The sequence below is a fragment of the Suillus clintonianus genome (assembly GCF_016758775.1).
Source record: "Suillus clintonianus strain FC179 chromosome Unknown DEU56scaffold_85, whole genome shotgun sequence".
NCBI lineage: Eukaryota > Fungi > Basidiomycota > Agaricomycetes > Boletales > Suillaceae > Suillus > Suillus clintonianus.
This window is the reverse complement of record NW_024539309.1, coordinates 46,509-72,151: the sequence shown is the minus strand read 5'-3', so window position 1 is coordinate 72,151 and position 25,643 is coordinate 46,509. Positions and strand designations below refer to the sequence as shown.

The 25,643-nt window shown below is 48.9% G+C and overlaps 9 protein-coding genes across 9 annotated transcripts; 3 read left to right on the top strand and 6 right to left on the bottom strand.

Moving 5' to 3' along the window:
• Positions 1-2,269: 2,269 nt before the first annotated feature.
• DEU56DRAFT_566103 (uncharacterized protein) lies at positions 2,270-5,732 on the bottom strand. The gene is made up of 6 exons (XM_041346840.1): positions 5,541-5,732; positions 5,208-5,463; positions 4,912-5,117; positions 4,849-4,852; positions 2,389-4,795; positions 2,270-2,318 (listed from the first exon to the last, which is right to left on the bottom strand). The coding sequence occupies exons 1-5, from the start codon at positions 5,654-5,656 to the stop codon at positions 2,762-2,764; spliced, it is 2,616 nt and encodes an 871-aa protein (XP_041204645.1). The 5' UTR covers positions 5,657-5,732; the 3' UTR covers positions 2,270-2,318; positions 2,389-2,761.
• A 3,857-nt stretch (positions 5,733-9,589) lies between these two features.
• DEU56DRAFT_916405 (uncharacterized protein) lies at positions 9,590-10,112 on the bottom strand (the record flags this gene model as incomplete). The annotated part of the gene is made up of 3 exons (XM_041357854.1): positions 9,590-9,600; positions 9,654-10,032; positions 10,089-10,112. 3 exons carry the CDS (start codon positions 10,110-10,112, stop codon positions 9,590-9,592), a joined length of 414 nt encoding a protein of 137 aa, XP_041204644.1.
• A 36-nt stretch (positions 10,113-10,148) lies between these two features.
• Positions 10,149-10,400, bottom strand: DEU56DRAFT_824433 (uncharacterized protein; the record flags this gene model as incomplete). The annotated part of the gene is made up of 1 exon (XM_041354250.1): positions 10,149-10,400. A coding segment is annotated over one exon (252 nt), but the record flags the coding sequence as incomplete, so codon positions are not given.
• A 604-nt stretch (positions 10,401-11,004) lies between these two features.
• DEU56DRAFT_704569 (uncharacterized protein) lies at positions 11,005-11,640 on the top strand (the record flags this gene model as incomplete). The annotated part of the gene is made up of 1 exon (XM_041347373.1): positions 11,005-11,640. A coding segment is annotated over one exon (636 nt), but the record flags the coding sequence as incomplete, so codon positions are not given.
• Positions 11,641-12,151: 511 nt separating this feature from the next.
• DEU56DRAFT_743611 (uncharacterized protein) lies at positions 12,152-13,306 on the bottom strand (the record flags this gene model as incomplete). The annotated part of the gene is made up of 5 exons (XM_041349021.1): positions 12,152-12,396; positions 12,448-12,654; positions 12,721-12,803; positions 12,852-13,072; positions 13,163-13,306. 5 exons carry the CDS (start codon positions 13,304-13,306, stop codon positions 12,152-12,154), a joined length of 900 nt encoding a protein of 299 aa, XP_041204641.1.
• Positions 13,307-13,508: 202 nt separating this feature from the next.
• DEU56DRAFT_824408 (uncharacterized protein) lies at positions 13,509-13,799 on the bottom strand (the record flags this gene model as incomplete). The annotated part of the gene is made up of 1 exon (XM_041354249.1): positions 13,509-13,799. A coding segment is annotated over one exon (267 nt), but the record flags the coding sequence as incomplete, so codon positions are not given.
• Positions 13,800-15,834: 2,035 nt separating this feature from the next.
• Positions 15,835-17,559, top strand: DEU56DRAFT_983183 (uncharacterized protein). Its single transcript, XM_041359939.1, has 3 exons — positions 15,835-15,938; positions 15,994-16,130; positions 16,184-17,559. Exon 3 carries the CDS (start codon positions 16,205-16,207, stop codon positions 17,318-17,320), a length of 1,116 nt encoding a protein of 371 aa, XP_041204639.1. The 5' UTR covers positions 15,835-15,938; positions 15,994-16,130; positions 16,184-16,204; the 3' UTR covers positions 17,321-17,559.
• Positions 17,560-22,510: 4,951 nt separating this feature from the next.
• On the top strand, positions 22,511-22,906 carry DEU56DRAFT_743595 (uncharacterized protein; the record flags this gene model as incomplete). Its single annotated transcript, XM_041349020.1, has 1 exon — positions 22,511-22,906. A coding segment is annotated over one exon (396 nt), but the record flags the coding sequence as incomplete, so codon positions are not given.
• An 89-nt stretch (positions 22,907-22,995) lies between these two features.
• DEU56DRAFT_565712 (uncharacterized protein) lies at positions 22,996-24,977 on the bottom strand. Its single transcript, XM_041346839.1, has 5 exons — positions 24,860-24,977; positions 24,661-24,799; positions 24,311-24,610; positions 24,020-24,251; positions 22,996-23,966 (listed from the first exon to the last, which is right to left on the bottom strand). Exons 2-5 carry the CDS (start codon positions 24,754-24,756, stop codon positions 23,086-23,088), a joined length of 1,509 nt encoding a protein of 502 aa, XP_041204637.1. The 5' UTR covers positions 24,757-24,799; positions 24,860-24,977; the 3' UTR covers positions 22,996-23,085.
• Positions 24,978-25,643: the final 666 nt, after the last annotated feature.

The window sequence follows — 25,643 nt, the reverse complement described above, 5'->3', positions numbered from 1 at the left end:
ACTTGAACGTGCAGTGTTATTGTCATGCCTTGGTCACATCACAGTACTTACAGCGATACCCAAATTAAACACCTGGCTCTTGAACGTAGAGTCCCACAAGGCTAGTTCCGACTTTACCTCAGGCCTTCTCTTGTTCTTCTGAATTACCGCTACGTTCCTTCTGGATTACCGCGAAACCTATTTATCACGGGGAGTTGCGGATGGACGGCTGGAACATTCCACATCCGATGATAATCTCAAATCATTCTCGCAAGTTTCTATCATCAATTCGGTATTGTCGGTCTTCTTCTGCAATGTCGCTCGATGTTAAGGGTGATGTGCTGGGGTGCTCGATGGCGACATGGTGTTACGATGTCAAAGCGACACGGGCGTCTCCCATGTTTTCAAAAGACGCTCAATTCCGAACATGTATTTATACCGTGACTATCCACAGGTTTCCTGCCAAAGCAATACTGGATTTAGGTCCATTTTGCCTCAAGGCAGCTCTATTTCCCAACCTGAGAGCTCATCCAGTGGAGAACGATACCTCGCTGACGCGCACCAACACCCTTGATATCAACCATGATGCATGATGCTCCACTCACTACTCTAGCCTCTGGAGATCCCCATGAACGCTGGATTATGAAACGAGCCGTTGCTTTGGGTTGTCACCTCAGAAATGACCGTGCCCTTCGCCAACTTGCCCATGTCATCGGTTCCGATTTGTCTTACGGGTATGTGTTTTCTCCGGTGGGTCCTTCATTTGGACGTCTGATTTATCGGTATCGGCTCCTCGTCCTATGCAGGATGCTCTTTGTCCACCTTTCCAGGCGGACAAACCATAATTCTATCTCCTCATTCTTTGTGTCGGTAGTTATAGAAACACCGGATTCTCAAGAATTCGTCCACTACAGCAACATACATGGTTCGGCCCCACGTTCATACCATCTCCCCCTCCTAAGTACGACCCAAACTTTCGGACTATCTGCAACCCCTGAACAAACTAATGCTTCACTCCCAAGAAGGCAAGAAGGCTTCGGAGTCATCATCGCACCCCTTGCATCAGTCTTCAGAAGTATATCTGTTCGATCCGCACTATCGATAGGCACATCGCCCATCGTGGTCATCCGGGCGTAATCGTCAATTGTGGCTCTGTGCATTATCCCCTTGGTATGGCTCTGCATCCTCGGCTCAGCGTGGCTCTGAGGATTCTTGACTTGGAACGGATCCAGACCACTAGTACTCCGCCTCAAACTCCAGACCTATTTCGAGCGTCCGAGTCGGGCGCACTGCGATGACCTCGGAGCCCGGCACGGACGTCATTCAACACCGATGGACGCAGTTGCGGCTATTCATCAGTATGCACCGACTGGATGTCTCTGGAGACTGGACGCAGATGGCTGCACTGCTGTCCCGATATAGTATCTTTTAATTTCAACTATCTCTTCGAGATCAATCAGCCAGCACAGGGTGACTGCCCAAGATAGGGAACTATGCGCTATCACTGTCATGATTAATGTTAATGACTGGGGAAGTTTCCATGGAGTACTGATAAAGTTGCGTGATTCAGACCAGACGTAAGTGTTTGTCTGTCCAGGATCTCCGAGGCTAGGTATGACCAGCGTCTTCAGCTGCACTTTGCACACGCATCAGGGTGCCTCGTGCCTTCACAAGTTAAGCAAACAGATGCGGTGACCACGGTCAACTGTTTATCGCAGATCCGCGCCACAAAACTCAAACACTAGTGCTATAAAAAGTCGGACAATCGCACTCAACTCCGAATTCCACCCGCCACATCTGATGACATTGAAATCAACGGCAACGGCGTGACGCGGTTGACAGTTACGAGAGATGGCGTACATGCAAAACGTACATGCAACGTACATACGCAATATTGGCCGTCTTCTTTGCTATTCGGTCCGCGTGGGGAAAATATGCTACTAGGGGTATTACAATTGCAATGATTATCAGCCGTCTTTGACCTGCATCACCTACACGAGCTGGCAGTGGAAGCGTCTTTGGCCTCGCACACCACACGCGCCGAGAGCCTCGTGTTTTCACCAGTTAAGCCAACATCGCCGCTTCAGTTGATCCGCAGCATGCAGCAAAACACGGTACTTACCAAAGATAGGAGACTATGGAAGGACGCGCTATCGCTTCCAGCAATTAATATTAAATGTGACTTTGACGGAACCTTCCATGCAGGCACATCAGGGCGTAATCTACAGACTATGACGGGGGTGATCATAGCGCCTTTAGCGGCATAGCACACACGCATCGCGGGAGCCTCGTGCCCACTAGTTAAGATTAAGTGACCATCGCTTGACCCATCGCCGCTGCTTGCCCAAAATCCATGTCAATAGTCACTTGATGCGCACCACAGCTAGCTGTAGGGAAAAACAAACTCACATTGTAAGGCAGCTCATCACATCTCATGCGATAATCTCAAAACCCCAGTATCATAGCACCGATCTCATCAAAGCCGAATTCAACCCGCTCATCTGATGAAATTGACGGCAATGAAAAGGATCAAGATCGACAGACTGTTACAGTTAGGACAAATCACGACGTACAGCGCTGAATGAGAGAAACAGTTAATAATACAACAATCCAAGCAAAGGAGATAGATAGCACAACAACGAACAGATATGACAGGTAGCAAACAAGGGTCTATGTTATGTTTATGGTAAGTAAACTCAGCGACAAAAAACCAACGGGGAAAAGAAGGATAATCCCTGATATTCCAGATTCCAGATAAAAAAGAACGATCAGAAGCACCCAGTCATGTACGATTAGCCCACATATGCGCGATATTAGGCCCGCCAACGATTGGGGTAGGAGCAACGATCTGTGGGCCGTCGACGTTCCCGGTATTTGAAAAAGGACCATGCCCCCCACTTGTGAAAGAACCATGTCCGGTGTTTGTAGACGGACCATGCCCGGCACTTGTAAAAGAACCACTCCCAGCGCCTGTGAAAGGACGTATGGCATGATCGTGCATCGCAAGCGAAGCATCAAAATGGAGCGATAACGCGTTGGTGTTCGTATATGAAGTACTGCCACTGGGAACGCGCGTCGTCGTCCCTTCTTCGTATCCCCTCGGTTGTGATGTGTGTCGACCATATTGAGCGCGCTGGGTGCGTGAGGATTGGGAATGAGAGGTGCGATTTGATGGGCGCGAGTTGTTGTTATGATTTGGTGGATGTGATGTGTGACTAGGTGGAAACGAAGTGCGATTCGAAGGATACGAAGTACGACTCGCAGCATACGAAGACTGCGCACGATACCTCCACTCCTCATCTCGCGCTATATAATCCGCTTCCCCTCCATCTTCAAGAATAAGACCCAATGCATCTGGTCCAGCAGTAGGCATGGGTATGACAGGTGTCACGCTGATATCTTCCCCGTCATCATCTGTAGTATCCTCGTCGGACTCTAGTCGTCCTATTATGGACTCGCCGGCGACGCTCCCCTGCCCACGTACGCCACCGTTGTGCAGCCCTAGGAGGCCGAGGTGATCCATGCTGCCTGCTCGTGAGGTAGACAAGGTTCCCCATGTGGTGGCGCTTCTTGGGCTTTCTGCGTCTGGTGAGGGATCTAGGGGAGGGATGAGTGCTCGGGGTCTGGGCATGCGGATTTGGGCGTCAACAGGACGGGACGGTGCGCCATCGTTTAGACGCGCGAATCCAGCTGCGCTATCATCCAAACGCAACGATCCTGCTACCGCATTCCCATTCGACAGCGATAGCCCAATATCTAAACCAAGCATCTGGCCAACAGTCTGCACCGCCGCTCGACGTCCCACACCATTATCAGGCGGTGGCGTACCAAGCAAAGGCACATCCGAAAGACCTCTGGAAATATTATCCACTCGGATCGCCTGACCAACGTTCTGCACCGTCGCTCGACGTCGCATACCATTCTCAGGCGCTGGCGTACCGAGCAAAGACACATCTGAAAGACTTCTAGAAACATTATCCACTTGAGCCGCTTCGGTCACAGCCCGTCTCGGAACAGGCCGCGCTCGAGGTACAGGCGTCATATGATCTTCTCCCGACGAGCCCATCAAGCCCAAAGCATCCGTAACTTGCTCCGGTGATTGCGTCTCTAGCAGCGGAAAAGCCCTTTCGTTGCCACCGGTCGACGAAACATACGGAGCGCTGATTAGCTGGTAGCCTGATTCATACCCCGAGCCATAGCCTGAGATGTAAGCTGCGGCGGAGGCTAGCCGCGTAGACACATCATTCGCCACGTCCACGCTGACGCTAATACTGTTCCTCTCTTTGCGCCTTAGCTCTCTCTCGTCGTCAGATCGCCGATCCTCAACGACGAGGGGACGCGCTGCCCAGGTGGGAGATGGGTTGATGCGGATAGCGTTGGGAGGGATGTGTGCTCCCCGGGTCGTGATGTTTATTTTCGGCTGAGGCTCAGGTGCGCGGCTATGTATGGATGATGCATGGGGCCGTCGCGTGTTGTCTGTCCAGTGCTCTTCTACCCGAGGAGCCTCGGGAGGTCTGGTATTTGGTACAGGTTGGGGTTTGGGGGGATGAGAAACTGGCTTGTGAATTGAGGTTGTTCCCTTAGATCCTGATGCGTGGGCATCGCCATTAACGTGGGTGGTGTTGTCTCGCGGAGGTGGTGCAGGGTATGGAACAGCGCCGCCTAGGAGAGAATCAAGACCTCCGCCGGGCCTTGCAAAGGTCGGGAATCGATCGATAGGCAAGGGCTCTGGAGGCGGGGGAAGGGGATTACCGTTGTTGCGGTATCGGGATTGAGGATTTCTAAGGTTTTCCAGCTCAGAATGTAATTGAGACAGCTACGAGGACGCAAGGTAAGTCCAATATAAATGCCGCTGAGCCAATTGATCACCTCTCTACAATAGAGAAGTTATTTAGAAAATATTCGTCATGTAACTTACGAGTGGAGACTCACAAAGCATGGTCATTCTCTATTTCTTGAATCCTAGAAAGCAGACTTTCTTCCACTGCGCGAGATGTTTTAGAGTCGTGGTCTGCATTTCGTTTGTTGTTCCGAAGTTGGCTTCGGAGGCGACGATATTCTAATTTTTCACGCTCGCTCTGATCTTGAAGTGCTTTGTATCGCTGGAGGGAAGCCACAGCAGCTCGAAGGGCCATATGCTAGAAATACAGCATGTGAGAAATTTGAGAAGAATTGTATTGGCAGGAAGGGGCCGTATACGCCGTATTTGTGTGATGAAAAGGACTCACAGAATTGGGGTCATCCGGTTGAAACTGCAGCCATTCCTGCACTTCGGTGACTACTTCAACAACATCTGCCTCGGGTGTGTCTTCACCTGAGACTAGAGCTATGCGCTGGAGGAGGAGACTGGCATGAGCATCGATAGCATCCTGTTCAGCGTTGTCTAGTTCGGGTGGATTCGCAAGGTGAAGTTTCTTGACACGATCTGGCTGGAAAGCTTTGCGGCAGAGTGGACATGCACTTGGTGATAAAGAGCGAAGGCACCTGGGATTGAAGAGTCGGATATGAGAGAAGAGACATGAATATTGGTGGCCGTAAGCTGGCCGGGAGTAGGAACGCACGTGAGACAGAAGATATGACCACAAGCGATGGCATGTGGAGAATTAGCGGGTTCTGAAGAGATAGAGTAGGGATCGAGGCAGACGTCACAACAACTTGCGGGATGAACGACAAGCATACCTAGTTCATAACAAAAGTTGTCTACCACATGTCTTATGAGGGCGGTGTCAACGTGCAATACGCTGCTATGATGACTCAGCGAATCCGGTGGCAAAATTAAGCCCCTGTCCATTAATACCTGGGGACAGCTGGCAATTCGAAGGATGGCAAGCTTGAAAATATTCTTCCGTGAATTGCACTCATGACTTGGAAAGACTTCAAAAATCTAGGCCTTTCTAGGGGAACTGTCTTTCCATCCCGAAGCGCATCGATGAATTATCATCTACTATCAAGCCAAGTATCGACAAGTTTAACCTCTCTTCATATCCGATTTAAGGATATATATCACTACTTTAACCACAATCATCCATGCTATTCCTCTGTCATTTGCCAAAACTGCCGCCAAAGTCATGATGGTTGCGGTGTGGTGATTCCTCCTAAAATGAGACTGCCAGTTTCAAGGGTTATCCAATCCGTCATCCCAAGTCGACACATGGCTGACTAGAGATGGCGAAGGCGTCACTCGAATTGACACGAAGAACCAATGTTCGTTCCTTATGTGTTAAGCAGTGACTCGCATGTACTTGGCCAGCGACATTGCTGAGTATGCACAATCCGTGCAAACGACGGACATCTGTGCGAGCACATGCCGGAGGGCGCCAGTCAAGTGTTGGCGTTTGATTGAATTTTCAAAATCAGTATGATACGCATTGCTTAATATGCACTTCAGGCAAGACACAGTTCGTTTCTGTGTGACAAACAGGCATACGTGGATTTTGTAATTCTCGTCAAGAATGATGAGGGTGAATACGCATACTAATATGAATCGAACATTTATAACCTTACAGTTGGAGAACTGGCAATCGGAAGATTCAGAGTCACTGCGCTTGATCCGGGAGATCGTAGAATTGGCATTACAATGGATCAGCAAAGATCAACAAAAATTTTGAAAGTAATACTCACATAATCTATTCAATAGCTCATTCCAACCAAGATATCTTCACCCAAAGGATTGCACTCTCTCCAGTAATTCCCGAATCACTGGATATGAATCAAGTTGGGACGTACCACTGTTCTATCACCATTCTTGACCAAATTCAGGTCTCCGAGAGTCACTGGGTAATAGGTATCGCCATCATACAACCAACTCGCACGATTCTGTTCCCTACACACTGTGGCAGCGTTAACGCACTTTTTCGATACGCATTGCCAGGTCTACCTTGTTCGTATATTCGGCGCGGGTGTCCTCGATCAAAGTCGGGAAGTAGTTTCGTGCGCGGTCTATAAGCTGCGAGTCCAGGAGCTTAAAAGTAGACGTGGTGTTGCTATGCAATACGCACGTTTCTCGCTAGGGTTTCAAGAGACAAGTGAATTGAAACATAACTTGAAGGACGGCGCAAAGTGCCAAATGGGTAGTCGGGACCCGGAATTGTTCTCCCAGGCCATTAACGACCCAACAGGTCCCAGTCAGCATTGAACAAAGTTCAACAAACTCAGTCAAGAATTAATAGGCTACAACGACGCACTTTCAATTCTCAGATCTCAGCTTCGGCAGTGGGCGACTACTTAGTAGTTGACCACCTGGTGTCAGGGAGACAGATCACCAGCATGTTGCACTGTGACAGGTCTTTCTGCTGAGTCTCGACATCGATGTCATGGGAAGGCCCAGGTGGTTCACTGTCTTGGCGTTTGCATTTCCTTTCCTTCCGGTTAGCTTCTCGGCTCACATGGATACGTTCACTTGATCTACCCTTGGACAGGACTGAAAGACCCCACCCTCCGAGTCAGGCTCTTTGCTTCATTTACCACCACCACCCCTCGTGCTTTAGCCCATTACTCCTCGAATCCTTCAGACTCGGAGCCATTGAAGTATGTAATAACATCTTCAAGTTGTGGCTTATAGCACCTGACCTGTTTATCAGTTACGGTACACACCCTGGAGCATCCGGGTGTTACCCAGGGATCTAGGTCAAAGTTTTCCGAGAAAACCATTCAGGCGCTCTCACCCATTCCCGCGCCCGAAGAGCTGTTAGATTCTTGACCATTTCAGCATGCACGTAAGTGATTCCACATGCACTAATAACAAGAGGCAGTACTCACGATCTGAAAGAATGAGGCAGGAGCTCGAGTCCTTGTTCATATAATTCTGATATCCACGACGAGGGCTGCCGCTGCTTGCGACAGCATTTATGTCGCAATATTTCCCGAGTTGAGACTTGCTAGTTATGCGTCGAAAGACACTGGTCACCAGGTGTTCCTTGTTGGAATTGTGGACCATGCAAATTTATTGGCGAACAGAACATAAAGGTTTGTCAAGCTGGTATTTTTGTATGTTCCCACTTAGTCACATATATTACAACGCAGGTCATGGGGCCTATTAGTGATATTTTGGACCTCAGTCTTCAGGGAATCGCTTCACTCGTTCTACGATGGCTCAAGCCGTTGAGCTTACTCAATATAAGCCTGGAGGAATTGGAAATTGCGGCTCCGTGATGCTGTCCGTCCGGCTCACTGTAAGTTGGTGATTTCAAGTGTTAGCTTACACCTGCCAAACATTGTTAGTATCACACTCTTACAATGCATGCATTTTAGACGTGGTTCATTTCTGTTTGACAAACGGGGGCTTGTGGATTTTTGCAATTCTCACCAAGGGTCGACGTGCTTATTATCTATCAAGGATTCTCCGCCTTGAGCGAGGCTATATTCAAGAGAAAACTCAAGAGTCGCTGCGCTTGCTCCGGAATTGTGGAACTGGTATTACAATGAGTCAGCTAGGATGGAAAATTTCCAAGTGACAGTCGCATAATGTATTCAATAGGTCGCGCCAACCACTTCGTCCAAAAGATTGTACACTCTCAACAAATTCCCGCGTGACAAGTCCTGGTGTCCAGTCAGGGGTCACTGCCATAAACCGACAGAAGGTCATGCACCGCGTTTTCTTCTTGAAGATAAGTGTAGCACTTCATTTAGCCTACGTGGCGTGCTTTCAAATGGAGTGTGATGGGATGTCAACACAATGTCACGCATCTGTGGAAGGATGTTTGCTCTGCGGGTCGTATTATTGATTCGGCCGAGACTCAGGTGAACAGCTGTGTATGGATGATGCACGGGGCTGTCGCGTGTTGTCTGTCCAGTGTTATTCTACCCGAGGAGCCTCGGTCTATTATTGGGTACAAGGTAGGGGCCTGTAACCTGTCAAAAGATGAGCTGCTCGAGAAGTGTCGTGCTGTGTTTGCCGAGGAGGCAAGTTTGGGTGAGGAATGTAGGTCTTCCCCCTATCCTGCCGTGTCATTTCTCACATGCTCCTAGGCTAGCCCCACACACGCAGATTATAACGAGATTTCCCCACCATGACATTCTTGGGGCAGGGTGGTCATTCGACTTCTCCAGATATCGGTGATATCCAGCGGGTTCTCCGTAGCCAGCTTCGCAACCAGCTCTACGCCTTGATTGCTACTACGGAAACTTGGAGTGCCAGAAGCCTTGCGATATTTAGATGTGAATATGTGAATTTGTCGTGTCTGACTGCGTGGATGAGGAACAAATCGAAAATAGTGAACTTCTCCTGCGTTCGCGCATGCACAATGTCTTTTGGTCACTGTGACAATAAACCAGATGTCTTTTTGAAAATTCATGCAGGTTGAGAAACACTGGAGCAGAATGATACGCAGTTCTGACCCGACCAATCGGACCAGTAATACTTGTGAGGTTACACCAAGCTACTGTTAGAGACACAGTAGGCCTAACCGCTGTCTCAGCTAAATGACCAGCATGTTTCACGCATGTATACGCTATACCAGAGAGAAAGTGCCATAATTGCATGATTGTACGAATTTGGTAGTGCCATACCCGTCAAAACTTGAACCGCCCTCGACAGACCGTTCTAGAAACCCTCATTTGCCTCCAGAATATGACTCCAAGCACCATCTACGTCGTGATTCATTGCCTGGCATCAAGGTCGTGCTGAAGACAAATAAATCAGCGGGATCGCCACAATCATGAGAGTTAAACCTTACGCAGGCGATGTTCTAAAACGATTTTAAGAATTATTTCTAGTAAACCCGAGTAATCCTTCTTCCTCCGGAAAAGTCCAAACAGTAGCTTCGCTTTCCGATTAGTCGAGTTTCCTCGATTTGCGTGGACGGCAGTGTTCACAGCGTCCCTGACAGCAATTACATGCGGAGACGCCATGTACCGCTCGAAAGCGACATGAAAAGAGGGAACAGATTCTTGCTGGTACTGAAGGGGGCGTCGCTGGATGAAAATGTAGAAAGAGTGTTCTAAAATAATGACAACAGCTAAATGATTGAAAATAAGCAAGTCCACTGCAATGATGCCTGAAGATTCACCAGAACCAAGCTGTAAAATTTGCTCAAATGGTGATGAAGCAGAGGCCTGGCATATTTACATAATCAGAATTGCGTGAACAGTCTGCAAGCAGTTAGACATACCACAGAGAGTATCCTAGACTTCATCTCTCCATAGTGTTGATCAATCCAGAGCTAATAAAATCATGATGGAAAGTTGAAAATTGTGTCCCTCTGCTGAGGACCAATACGCTCACACGCTGTCAATGAATAATGTCTTCGGTCGGCATGGCTCGAGCCTGAGGTCAAGGGAGAATGAACAAACTCACCTCCTATCAATGGATCAGCGATGTCGTTGATGAGCAAGGCTCGAGGGATGAGACACTCACAGTCTGTTAAGGGGGCGATGTGAGTGATAAGCAAAGCTCGAACTCCACGGAGGATCAAAATACTGACCGCCTGCGAGTGAACAAGCAATGTCACAAATGAGCAAGGCTCGAGCTCCACGGAGGATCAAAATACTGACCATCTGCGAGTGAACAAGCAATGTCACAAGTGAGCAAGGCTCGAGCTCGACAGAGGATCGATGCGCGCACAATCTGTGAACGGGTGGGCGATGTCTTCCGTCAGCATGGCTCGAGCTTGACGGCGAGTGGAGCAACTTACATTCTGTGAACGGGTGGGCGATGTCTTCAGTCAGCATGGCTGGAGCTTGACGGCGGGTCGACCAACTCACAATCTGTCAACAGATCAGCCAATGTATCAGCAGGGATCGAAGTTGACAGCGGATGAAGAGACCTACACCCTGACAACAGACCAACAATTGCGTCAGTGAGCAGGGCAGGAGGTCGACAGACGATGACCATACTGACAAGCTATCAACGAATCAGCAATTTTTTCGATGAGTATGACTCAAGGCCAGTGAAGGATGGATATACTCACATTCTGCCAATGGATCAGGAATTCCTTCACTCAGCAAGACTCGAGCTCGAAGAAAGGATCAACACTCACATCCTGTCAATGGATGGGCAACGACTTGGATCAGCATAGCTCAAACTCGAAGGAGGATCAAGACACTCACACGCTGCGAAGAGTGGGCAACAACTTGGATCAGCATGACTCGAGCACGAAGGAGGATCAAGACACTTACATGCTGCTAAGAGTGGGCAACGACTTGGATCAGCACGGCTTGAGCTCGAAGGAGGATCAAGACACTCACAGCCTGCGAAGAGTGGGCAACGACTTGGATCAGCATGGCTCGAGCTCGAAGGAGGGTCAAGACACTCACGTCCTGCGAAGAGTGGGCAACGACTTGGATCAGCACGACTCGAGATCGAAGGAGGATCAACACACTCACCAACTGCGAAGAGTGGGCAACGACTTGGATCAGCACGGCTCGAGCTTGAAGGAGGATCAAGACACTCACAACCTGCGAAGAATGGGAAACGACTTGGATCAACATGGCTCGAGCTCGAAGGAGGATCAAGACACTCACAGCCTGCGAAGAGTGGGCAACGACTTGGATCAGCATGGCTCGAGCTCGAAGGAGGATCAAGACACTCACAGCCTGCGAAGAGTGGGCAACGGCTTGAATCAGCATGGCTCGAGCTCGAAGGAGGGTCAAGACACTCACAGCCTGCGAAGAGTGGGCAACGACTTGGATCAGCATGGCTCGAGCTCGAAGGAGGGTCAAGACACTCACAGCCTGCGAAGAGTGCAACGACTTGGATCAGCATGGCTTGAGATCGAAGGAGGGTCAAGACACTCACAGGCTGCGAAGAGTGGGAAACGACTTGGATCAGCATGGCTCGAGATCGAAGGAAGATCAACACACTCACCAACTGCGAAGAGTGGGCAACAACTTGGATCAGCATGGCTCAAGCTCGAAGGAGGGTCAAGACACTCACAGCCTGCGAAGAGTGGGAAACGACTTGGATCAGCATGGCTCGAGCTCGAAGGAGGATCAAGACACTCACAGGCTGCGAAGAGTGGGAAACGACTTGGATCAGCATGGCTCGAGATCGAAGGAGGATCAAGACACTCACGTCCTGCGAAGAGTGGGCAACGACTTGGATCAGCATGACTCGAGCACGAAGGAGGATCAACAGACGTACTACCTGCAAATGAACACCCAACATAAATGAGAGCAACTTTCGAATATTCCCATCATCTTACCCAAATATGTGGAAACCAGGCACCCAATTTAGCTATTTCAACCCCAGATGAGGACATCTCATCTTGGGTAACAAGCTTTGCAAGTGTCCTGGACGATAGTCAATAATGCTCGCGGCAGGCAAATGATGGGGTAGATACTTCTCAACTGCATATGTCATGCAGAGTTCTAAGTTGGTCTGCTGAGTTGAGACGAACAATTGCTGAAGGACTTGATCGTCCAGAGTTCCAGCGGTTCGTTCGATGAGTGCCCCGCAATCAGCATCATCCTTGTTCATGTCTAATGGATCAACAGTCATCATGTATCAGACTTTGATGATCTACAGCTTACCTGGGAGGCAGACGTGGCATTTGGGAGGCCGTTGGATGATCTTAGGGTCGTATAGCAACTTCACTTGTGTCCCGTTCGCAAATGACTCCTCAGCGTGCTTTGGAGCCAGTTGTTTAGCATCTTTCCTCGATATTCCGTTTTCTATCAGTCGTGTGAATTCGGCGGCGTAGAGCGCGTCGAACTTGGTGAATATTACAATGACTGGAACTGAGGATTCAAGTTGCGAATCAGTCGATGATTTCGATTCACAACGGACAGATGGTGAAAGCTTACTACTTCCAGTGTCGCAGCGGGAGAAGAATTTAACTTCGGCTTCAGTAAAACACCGGCTTGCCTGGTCCATAGGTATGCAATACCTATGTCAAAGGAGTGAGCCAGTGAATGTCGTCAACTCGACCAATTACCATATAGTGTGAAGTCGATCCTTCATGTTTCCTTGCTTCGAACGGCCCGCGATAAATTTGTTCATCTTGTCATACTCGGATTCGCCACCTGCTTCAAAGCCGCGCGAATCGTGGAAGATGAATCCTGGGTTGTTTTGGAATATCATTTCGTTGTCGATGTCGTGCTCTCCACGCTGAGAAAATGTCAGTTTATGTTGCCAACTAATGCATGTACACGTTACCTCTCTAGATGCTGTCAAAACAGCGGCATCGATCTGATGTCGATGAGACACCGATCACTATTAGTCTCGTACTAGCATCATGATGCGCACCTTTTGCCCAGCGCTATTAAATATTTCAGGGTTCTCTTTCGTATTGCACACCCTCTGGAGGATAGTAGTTTTTCCTGCATTCGCTCTTCCTATGATGAGAATTCGAAAGCGATTGATCTTCCTTTTTATCTGTGAAGAATCCATGAAGAAAGGTAAATGGTAGTAATGGGACTGAGCGGTGAGAAATGTTCAGCGCTGAGAGTAGTACAGTTGAAATGCTCATAATGCATACCGTTGGGACCGCCAAAACGTTATGCATTATGAGACATATGCAATAGCATATGTGTCACACTATTGTGACGCATGTGACCTCCGCCAAAAGTGTGACAGAAAATCGTCCATAGTAGTCCTACAGAAGTACATGTATTATACCGAGAAGAATCGTTCTAAAGAAGTTTGTCTAGCATTAAGTAGTTCTTCGCGTCGTAGGTTCGCGCGAAACTTAAGAAGTTGTGATGATAAATCAAGTGAAAATTGAGGATCACCATATTGCATGCATCCAACTTCAAGCTGCTGGCACAAATCGAGAATATTTTGACGAGTGATTGATGGATCCGCTTCGTCGTCGTCGTCGTCATCAGAATCAACCTCGATAACTTCACCATTTACAATGGCAATTTCGTGGCGGACCGTGTCTGCAATGGATGAGTCACCACCTCCAAAAGCAGGACAAATATTGTTGTGTGGTATCGTACTGTCGTGATTACTTGCTAGCTTCTATACATAGTCGAACGAGACAATACCACTGAAGCAGAACAATAAATTTATGCAATACATTGTTGTACCTATTGTCCCGTCCTATCAATTTGGTACCTCATAATGCATATTGGCTATGCAAAGGTTATGCATTATGCAATATGCATTATGCGGTCAATTACATGGGAACGCCGTCAGGATCCAACAAAGTCCATGCATTATGAGCATTTCAACTGTAGTCTTTAACCGCTGTGTGAGTTCTGTGAGCGCTCTTACACATTGACAAGCGCTCGTTTAGCATTCGGTCCTCCACCTGAGGACTTCCTTCTGGGGGTGATATTAACCGACAGCCAAGCGTGAGTTTCATGATGAACTTTCACGTTTTGATATACTTTGACCTGCGTAGATCTTCTGACACCTCAGAGTAAGCGTCGCACTTGGCTTCTGCCAGTGTAACATCGACAAAAGAATCACTAGCGGGCGCTGCATGTACGGCCGGTTACTGCCTTGTATGGCTTGCAAACCCCGAACAGAATATTGTAGAAGGTATGCATGAATTTGTGGCATGTATGCAAGTAGTAACAGATATGTGTCACATGTAAAGCTTGCACACGAATTGTGCGAAGCTTGTAAAGCAACTAACAGAAGTGCGGAGGTAGTTTCCCCACCATAATATTCTTGAGGTAGGGTGGTCATTCGACTTCTCCATCGGTGATATCCAGCGGGTTCTCCGTAGCCAGCTTCGCAACCAGCTCTACGCCTTGATTGCTACTACGGAAACTTGGAATGCCAGAAGCCTTGCGATACTTAGATGAGAATATGTGAATTTGTCGTGTCTGACTGCGTGGATGTGAAACAAATCGAAAATAGCGAACTTCTCCTGCGGTTGCGCATGCACAATGTCTTTTGGTCACTGCCGCGTGTGTTTGCAGATACGGAATATTAAGAATCGCGTAGCCTGAGGGTGATAATGATATATCGACATTGCTGCTCCAGTTGGAATCAGAGTAGCCATAAAATACTGACCGCATTGTCATCAATTGTCATAAATCGCAGCAGTGATGGAATCCACTGCAAAACATGTGTTCTCAGCGCTCTCTGGATTTGACCACGAGCGGCTGTTTGACATGGTAATGACAAGATCTGGCGTCCTTGCCAAGACGACTTCCCAGGTCACTTGCACAGCAGTTTGGCAGCATCCACAAGCAGATCCAGGTCGTGCGGTAAGCACCCTGTCCTTTTACCATTCTGTTTTTCTCAGCAAGTCCATAGAGAGCCCGCTCTTCTGTCGTTCATGTACCAGCGAAGTGATTTCAGAAAGGGGGGGCGACTATGCTGCAATTGTGAGATGAAGAACACTGGGCATAACACAGATCACAAATGAAAGATACACAGACGCACCTTCAAGTTGAAATAGAGTCGCGCTATTATAAGACATAACGATACGACATATTTCAAAGGTACGTCTGATGCATCAATAAGTGCATAGCGTCCGAGTTCGATGATCCGGACACGTTCAGCTCTGGAGTTGTAAGTGCTGGTATTTGGGAGTCAGCCTCAACTTTGAGATGAAAAGAGAGTTGACAGGACTTGCGGATGAATAACCACACGAAAGAACAAATGTACGGCTCCCTACCTCGTTGTGAGATGTTCGCAGCATATTACCGAGGTTAACCGCTACCTCCCAAATCGACAGAACGATCAGCGCAATGCGCATCTCCATGCGTGCTTTGTTGCACGATGAAAGCTGAGGTATGGCAGATAATAGGAGGATACGCAGTAGAAATTCTCTTGCTCGCAATGTGCGAAACAATCCACGATACTTGGCCTGGTTGTCGTCCACAGCTAAGTAGTCCAATAACGGTCACTTGAAGTATTCATGACGGCTATCAAAGCGTTCAAACACGTGATCGGCTCGTCTAGTACGAGGCGATACCGGCGACACAGACAAATTGATCAACAAGTATGATCATCACGGACATCATCATGATACCTCTTTACGTCCGAGTTTCGGGTGCGTGGTACATGGAGATCTTCGACCTTGTCCTCAGCAGAGGGTGTCTGTAGCTCATGCAGCATGGTCCGTCATAACCCTAACCCTAGTGGGTTTCTGTATCTGAAAAGGAAATTTAAAGTTTGACAAAGTGTCTTGTGCATAGCTACGCGTCGGTGACTTGTATGTGTCACTGCATTTTTACTTATGTCTGATGTAACTTTAACTGAGCCCATGAACCCTGTACGTTGCAGGGCCTTGTTCGGCTGAAATATACCTGTGAGCTCTCTTCACACGTGTACGTTGAAAATCGCATAAAAAGGCTTGTCAAGTTTCATCCATGCCCCACCTGAATGATGCCAGCCTTCGACGTCGGTTTCACTCCTTCACACGACTCTCCCGTCACCGTCAACTGCCCAGCCCATATCCACAGGCTACCAGTGGAACTTCTCCAGCACGTATTCTTGCTCATCGTCAACACCGCGGATTATCCTAATGTCTTCTCATATGGAGATACAACCATGTCCGCCAATGTTGACAGTCCTCCCCTAGTCTTCACCCGCGTGTGTCACTTCTGGCGAGTCGTTGCACATTCAACGACAGCAGTCTGGTCACGTATTCAGGTCTCCCTTCCGGGGCGAACCGAACCATTGAAACCGTTTCTTCCATCTCTCCTCCAGTCGTGGCTCGCACGCTCTGGCAATCAGCCCCTCACCCTCCGCATCACATCCGGACAGCTCCCCGTACGCGTCTCACGCCGCTGCACCCGACAGAAGTCCCTTGAACCCTCACAAGCAGATTCTCAACTGCTCCAGATCCTTCTTTCCGAGAGCAAGCGTTGGGAATCCGTGGCTCTCGCATCCGCATCAGACTGGAATCGTGATTTCGACACACCCCAGTTGAGGTCCTTGCAGTGTTGCTGGTCAGAACTCAGCAGTTTCAACGCACCAAACCTCACTCACCTACACATCACTTATCGCTGGTCTCTTACCATGCGATTCAGACATGTTCCTACCTGCGACAACGTACGCCATCTCCGAGTCGAGAACGCTTCTGCCCGCGTCATACGTTCCGCTTTCCTCATGTTCCCTCGTCTAGAATCCATCAAGGTGGACCTAATTTTATCAGATATCAGCCATCCAAATAATTCAATCACCCATCATTGCCTCGAATCGATCACTTTTCCCATCCCTTCGGATCCTTTTCAACAACGCGAAGTTCTCAAAATATTTGGAGAACTTCGTCTCCCCGTGTTACGCAAATTAACGCTCGCGGCAGATCCGGAAGAATCGGAAATTGCTTGTATTATGGCGGCGCTGCAAATCGCGTCTTGTGACGTACGGGTGGTAGACTTTCAGACGACTATATCCCTGAGCGAAGTTGACGTAGATGTCGTTGAGCCGTTGTTCTCGGTGGTGAGGAAGGTTACTGTTCGGGGAGAGGTACTCCGCCGTCTTGTTAGGAAGTAGTACGTTACAGTAGCGATTCTCGGTATATAATATGCATCTGTGTGGAGATATTACAAGTGGGTGGGGTCAGCGTAAAAACATTGTCCGTCATGAAATCCCGGAAGGGTTAAGTAATACGAAAGTTCCTGGACCGGCCATTACGTAGCATATAGCCGTGGGGGACCGTGCGGTTCAGAAGTACTTGGAAAGGATGCACGAAGGGAACTACCAAACTACACCAAGCGGACAAAGGGCTTGAGGTAAGCAGGCAAGGGAGGAGGAGAGCTGAAACGAGAGGAGGTAGGAAAAACGCCACGAGAGATGCCATCTGCCAGGTTATGGGCAGACTTCACCCACTCGACAGATATCCAGATGCCGTTGTCGAAAGCAAAAGAGGAGAGACGTTGCAGGACATCATTGTGGACCACGTTGCGAGAGCGACCAGCCCTAAAGGCTCCAACAATACCCTGGTTGTCGGAACGGAATCGCACGTGCACGCCACGAAGACCAGAGCAGACAAGGGCACGAAGACCGAGGTCGATCGCTACCATTTCTGCCCACCCGATGTCTCGACCATCTGCCTTCCAGCCGCCCAAAAAACTCCAAGCGAGCCAGCGGGTGTCAGCGAGGAAACCAATACCATATGAAGTAGAAGCATCGACAAAAACAGTTAATGGGAGAGGGTCGGGAATCAGTAGACGAAGTGGGGTGTTTTCTCGTTGAGCGTGAATGATTCGTCGAATAGCATCATCTATGTCTGATAGACTGGCGCAGTGCTGCAGCTCTGGAGAAAAGGTCATCATCTTCGAGTTGACAGATGAGTCTTCGGTGCTTACGTATCTGTGCATCTGGGGTTTCCCCTAACTTGGAGAGCATGGTGTTAAAGGCCTCCTCTGCTTCATCACAGCGCACAGCGCTGTGAAGCGCCGCATACTTTAGTTCGTATCCCCGATAAGAAGAAGGATTGAGTTTGATGACCTATGTGATTGGTGAAATAAGCACATCTGCTAAAGAAATGATCATTATCGTCCACACCCTGTTCGCATCGTGAAGGGCCGCTCCATAGAGGTTTCGCTCCAAATTTGCTTTGCTGCGGTGCTCAAAGAGTGATTCGCACGAGGAGTCCAGCTCGATCCCTGCTGAGTACAGTTCAATAGCCGTCTGATAATTGCTCGCAGCAACAGCCTCGTCTCCCTTTGCGACACAGCGCGCAGTGCAATTTTTCTTGAAGGCTAAACGACCCCGCAAGTAAGTGTCGATGATCAAGTCGTCGAAGACCCCAAAGCACTCACTAGTAGACCACTCGAGGTCGCTGTCCTTGGCATCCTTGTCAATCATGCTCATCATGTATTGGTAAGATTCGACCGCTTCGATCACTCGATCAGCGTGGAGGCATGCGTCGCACCGTTTTTGGTTGACGGTTTGCCACAACGAATGCAAGTCCCAGCCGAAGAGCTGTCCAGCACATCATCAATGAGTAAAAATGTATTCTATGACTTTGTAGCGCACCACCGTGAATATCTCCAATCTAGGTTCGAAAAGTGCTCTGCTCTGAAACAAGTCGGTTATACTAGGAATAATATCGTTGAGTTGATCGGCAGCTTCGCTGTACCGTCCATCCTCATAGGCATTTACTGCAAGCTGCGCGCGCAGATACTGACAAATTGGTTCGAGAGTGAGAAAACTCGTGAGATCTGATATAAAGCTCACATTCACGAGACTGCGCAGAATTGGATCTGAGTGTTGAGAAGCGGTGGCAAGTTCTTGAATTCGCCGCATTGTCCCATTGTGGCGACTAAGATTGAAAAGTGCTATAGCCTGGACCATGAATAAGTCTTGGTGTAAAAGACTGGCTGTTAAAATAGCGATGACAGTACCTCGATCAATAGTATAAGATTGATGGTAATCGTGTCGGAATAGATGGAAGCGTAATCGAAAGCGTCATCAAAAGCTGCCATCGCGCCCCAGTGCTGCTCGTTGCCGCAGAGGGCGATGCCCTTGGAAATGTAGCCCAATAATGAGGGCTCGATAGCAATGGACTGCAACAAAGCTGAGTCAAACTGTTCGTCGATGGTATCATGACGGGCGGAATATCAGACCTGGACTGCGTCTTCAAGCGCACCTTCCCATTCAGAGTTTCGCGCCCTTACAATTGAGCGATTGGCATACGTGTCGTGTCTGTTGTCATCTTCGTTCAAATAAATTTCGTAGGTCAGGAGACCATCGATGATATGAAGGTCCCAAGAAGTGCGGACCGCCGTGTTTATATGGAAGATCTACACGAAGCAAGCTCACGTTCCGTGAAAAGAAGTGAACGCATCGAAGGCAAATAGCTCACGTCAAGTAATGGGTCTTGGTCGTCACAGCCAAAGGCATCGTGGAATTCCGAGGAATGATCACTTGTACTGTCGTGATCGCTGTTATGCTCATCGTCGCTGTCGTCGCTGCTCTTTGGGTCACCACCCAACGTTGTGAATGGAAAGAAAGGCAGAACAATAATGAGTAGGAACATACCTGCGTTTCGCTGCTGTGAGAAAGAACTTCTTCGTCTTGTGCTTCTTCGTCCTCTGTTGGACTTTCATCCACCTTGCCTTGCTCGAGTATGTCTCTAACAGACCAAACCCGAAGATTCCCATCATCGGCTACGCTCACGAGCACATCTGCATTGGGAGAAATTGCGACACCGTGAACTTTTGTAGTGTGTTCAAGTAGTCCTAACTGCTTGTTTGTCTTTGTGCACCACAGCCGCACAGTACTGTCATCCGACGCTGTGGCGATGAAGGAGTTATCTGAAGAGATGGCAAGCGAGGTGATCCAGCGAATGTGACCGATGCAAGCTTGACCGATCTTTTTTCCATTAGACGAATTCCAGAACTTGGCCGTGTTATCGGATGACCCAGATATCAGTTGGTGGCCGTCAGGCGACCACACAACACTTCGAATTGACCATTGGCCAGCGTTGATCTTCAGCAAACATTCGGCGTCAACGGTGCGCCACACCCGGATGGTATGGTCTGATGCTCCGGATGCTATTTTTAGTCCATCCGGGCTGAATGACACACTCCATACGCGCGCTGTTTCGCGACATTGACTGTCGAGTGTTGCAAGGACTGCGCCAGTTTCCGCATCCCATACAACAACCGTCGAATCATGTGAGCCGCTTGCGAGTCTCTTACCATCCGGGGAGAAGCACACAGAGTTAACTTTCTCTGTATGCTTCACCAGCGGATTGAAGACCATCTGCTTGCTCTCGATCTCCCAGACGATAACGGTAGCATCATCTCCACCACTCGTAATTCGTAATTCGTTTGGAGATATAGCGACTGATCGCACCCGGTTCGTGTGCACGAATGGCCCTCCTACCATTTCTCCTGTCTGCACGTCCAAAATTCGCAGGGTTGTATCATGTGAACCAGTGACGACCTGTCGACCGTCTTTGAAAAATGTCACTGCCCACACTTTGTCCGTGTGCTGGCGAATTTTCCGCATTGGCGCCGGCGGCCCCTTCAAAGTATCTCTTGATGCTGCATCAGGCACCCCTGAGTCTGACATGTCGTGTGACCTAAACAGATAAATCATGACAGTCAGTAGCATTTCAAGTTGAAAAGGAGCGTACATTGGGAATATCGTTAGGTTATGGATCTTGTGTGGTAAACAGCGTTGGATTTCTTGCAACTCGTGTGCTTGGTGTTTATATAGGGTTCTTGGTGAAGCCGTACCACGCTGCTACAGCATGGATATCACGTCACTTCTTCCATCATCACCCAAAACATTATACATTGTAATTACCGCGCAAAAGAAGGGTACATCAACGCGGTGAATCACATCGGGGTGCTTTTGAGCAACCGCGATGATGGTTCTCGGTATACCATTTAAGGCAGTACTAGTGTGAATCCCGCCGGCTCCTGGCAAAGGGTCAGCGAATATTTGTGTTTGATACCTATAGACGACTAGCTTCGTACGGAGAGCCACGGTGGGCTATGAGTTTGCGGTTTAGAAGTACGAGAGAATCGTATGAGTACAACTTGAACGCAACACAGTATAATCAATATAACAAAACACACCTTCCTCCCTTGACGCGAGTTACTTCTGCGCACGTCTGGTTGCCCGTTCTAGGTGTGAGGAACGAGTGCCGAAAACGACGACTTGTGACCTGGAGGAGAAGGCGGGGCATGACTCCTCGGCAGACACCGAGGACTTCCTGCCATGACACGCCATGATGCTGAGCTGCTTCCTCAATAGGCCTACGTCTGGTTCTGGTTTTAAGGCACCGAAGCCGTGTCTGCTTTCAGATTGATGTATCTGAATTTGGTTGGAGGGTACGTCCTCAACCTTCACGTATATCTGCAAGCGTATCGACTTCTACATCTGTGCCCAAGTCTGAAACAGATCCCCTTGGCTCTGAAGACATGCATCCGATTCGACACCCTTGGCGCCACATAGGGAGAAAAAGAGCACGAGCATATCTTGTGTGAGGGAGGGGTTGTCTGCAGTTGTGTATTGCGCGAAGAGTGACAGCGCAGTTGACATCATGTGGTTATAGACAACATCAATCTTTTGGGACCCTATAAATGCGTGTCATCAAGCCTCATTGCTGGGTTCACTCTCACCGTCATTGTCTTAGGTTCTTCTGCACCCTCAGCCTGAGTCAGTCTCAACCGCGCCCGTGTGACATCCGAGGCTCAGCACCAGCCTGCCAGATACACCGAGTCCCAGCGCTTCGGATCGATCGTCTGGTAGCGTTTTTTAAGATGTGCAGGCACCTTGTTATCACGGTAGTTTCGGTCGACTGCAAACCGTTACTGCATTACAGACTCCAGCCGTATGTGGTTACTCGAAGAATTTGAATCATGACTCCATGTGTTCTGTTTGCTTCTTCGGACCTTCAAATTCAAAGCTCGAGCGTTTCAACCACTGTCAGCTATAGCAATTATAGAACATGCAGACAGCCAACTCACAAGTCAATTTCTCGCCAGCCTCCGATATTATTGGTGTGCTGCAAGTGCTGATTTGAAAAGCGTTTGCAACTTGAAGAATATATTGTTGCAGCTGACGCATTTCCAAATAATCGTATGTTTAGCGGTTATCATTTGTCCGTTGAAAATTTGACCATTAGCAGATGCCAGACCCCGATACCCTTCCGAGCCAGTTTACTGAATACCAACTACCCTGCCATTGAGCCCTTTGAAAGGCGAGAGCATCAGGGGCATCATCAGCGAACGCCAGCAGCAGCTGAATGAAGTGTTGCGAGACATCTCAGGTCTGGAAACAGTCATGGACAGTATCAAAAATCTTCGCCAGCAGCTCGTCGAAAAGAAGGACAAGATCATCAAGTCCATGATTGTGCACAAGGGACTCGTATCAGCTCTTTGGCGCTTGCCAACTGAAGTCTTATCCCGAAATTTTCACTACTGCCAGTGTCTCCCGGAAAAGTACTTGCCGCCCGCTTCAAAGCTGGTCCCCATGCTGCTGACGAGAATATGCCAGTCATGGAGGGAGGTTGCTGTGGGTATGCCCAGATTATGGAATTCTAAGACTATTACAAAGAGGCGCTTCTCTATCGTAAGTCGGTATACGAGGGAGGGTATACGGTACAATAATTTCTAAGACTATTACAAAGGGGCCAAGTACGTGTAACTAATGAATGATGTTTATTTGATAGCACGATCAGCCGAAGATGGCATATACTTGTAAACTTCGTGCGCTAAAACTGCTGTTGAGCCACCGATTCGAGTCCGGATATCCACCATCCGCCTAACCGCCCGCCCTATCTCCAACCTCAATGGCTAATTCGTCCCAAACATGTGGCCCGTTCCCGTCACCCAGCTCTGCCCGCGCGATGCCGCCGTATGTAACGCAATCTCAAAGGTGCCTGGTGGAAATATGGCGTGCAACATCTGAATATCATGTTCAGCCAGGATCAACTGTCCGTCGTCCGCTCCATCAGGTCTCCAGAGACGACCTCCTCGATATACGTTCATTGGGTATCGGATTTCGCCTATTTTCCCGGACCAGTCAAAATCCACCAACTTGAATCCAGGGCTGCGGTCCCTTTTCACCATAACATTTGTATCCCGAATGTCTCCATGAACATAACCTTCTTGATGGAGAGATAGGAGTCCCGTAGCGAGTGCGTCATGATGAAGGTAAGGGTCGGAAAGTTCCCCGAGACAACAGTAATCCTCTGGGATCATCTCCATGACAATCATGTACCATCCGCCTGGTAGGTTTTCGAAGCCATAGAGCGCTGGAGCGAAGCCACCGGAAGCACATCGTTGATGTGCCTCCTGAGAGTAGTGACGAACAAACTTGATGCAGAGCATCTTAGACTCGTCATCCTCTGTCTTCGCGGAAAAGAGTAGTCTTTGGGTATCCATTTGAGCTTGGTACGTGAAACGACATGTTGACGCTGTCTTGATGCAGGTATAAGAAGATGGGTATGGAAAGCAGGGATTTGGATCGGTAGAAGGGCTCGTAGTGCTTGATGCCATGTTCGCATAACATTTCAAGAGAGAGTGAAGAGCTTTCCTGAGCGCACCAACATGGCGCGCGACCATCTCACGCATTTTGGTATCCGTGCGGTGATAAAAGAGAGGTAAAGCAGTCGAAATAACCTGCATGTTCGGACGGGTGTCCCAAACAGCGGCTGAGAAGTCAATGTGCGGCCCTGTTGATGTCGTGATCAGTACATCACAAAGTTGTGTAACACTGAAAACCTGCCAAAGAGACTGATCAGTATACAGGGAAACCTAAATGCGGGGTCGTCCTTTGCGAAAGTCTTGGTAGAGTGTATATAATATAGAAGGGCTTGCATATGAGGTTCGTATCTCGAGGATCCTATCTCGTTCTTGATTTCGGCGATCGCGAAACGGAAACCTTTGTGCTGCATGTCACCGTCGGTAGTGTAGGCAGTGCCGTTGATCATCGAGGCCGTTAGGTCGATACCGTGCTCCTGTAGGATTTCACAGAACTTGTAAGCTCGATCTCCATCGTCGGGGAAATTGGACATACCGTTTGACAACTCCATAACCAGCTTGTTATCATCTGCCGTTGGCTCATGATTTTCGCAGTCGTCCATGAATGCACCAAAGACTGGGTGAAGTAGGGTGGTGGGTATAATATTAGCAGCTTCAGGGGGTCGATCACAGCGAACAGCGATGTCAGGATTTTCCTGCATATTTTCGAATTGAGAGGGCACCCCCTGGCTGGAAGAAGCCTTCTTGGAAAAGTGCCGGACGTAGTCTGAACGAAGTCGCTGGGTCCTAAGCACGTGTGCAGAAGGCGATAGTTGCAAATGACTACGGGGGGCGTCTGGGAGGCAGCCGTCAGCTCAGCCGCCATGTCAAATTAATTTCACCTACCAGGGAGGTGTTGAACGAATATATGAAGGTGCCTAACCTCCGGTCGAACTGTGAACGCTTGGGAGAGCAGGGTAAACGGCATAAGCTCCTGGACATTGGGCGGGAGATCTAACTTCTCCCTCCGCGGGTCGATATCGACCTTAAAGTATCATACTGTAAACACCACCAACTTTCCAGATCGCGGCATCAGATCACTCACCTTCCATAGCTGGAGAGAGTCTGCATCCACGTCGCGGAATGTAAAACTCTTCCCTGCTTTGATAGCTTCTCTCAGGTCACCGACGTTGCCCGTCTGTGCAATCTCGACTGAAAACATATGGCTGGGGTCGTCGCCTAATACGACGCAGTTGAGATTGATGTACGGGTGGCTGGCTAGCAGAGAACGCGTTGATCAGACCGCAATCAGTAAGGATGAAAAAGTGACGATATCGACAGAAGACTCACCAGCAGGTAACGGTTGGATAACCGTGGATTGCACAAATATATGAAGGTGCCCAGCCTTTGGTTCAACTGCGAACACTTCGGAGAGTGGGATAAACGGCATAAGCGGCTCAACATCGGGCGGGAGATCGAACTTCTCCTTCAGGTCGATATCGACCTAAATGTATCGTACTGTCAGCACTGCCAACTTTCCAGATCGTGGCATTAGATCACTCACCTTCCATAGCTGGAGACAGTCTGCATCCACGTCGCGATGTTTGAAACTTCTTTTCTTTGATAGCATATTTCAGGTACCCAACGTTGTCGTCCACCAGTGAAACCTTGACTTGGAAGGTGAGGCTGGAGTCGTCGCCTAAGATGACGCATCTGATTCTGGTTTCTGATGGCATTGGAGAGTAGATTGACCGTATCAAGGTGAGTGCGCGCTTGTTAAACACGGTCACATGACGCGAACAATCAAGCAGATCTAATAATAGACATGTGCTCACTCTGGAGTCTGGAATGATGCACCTCACAGCCTATGCGTGGTTCATCGTCCCCCT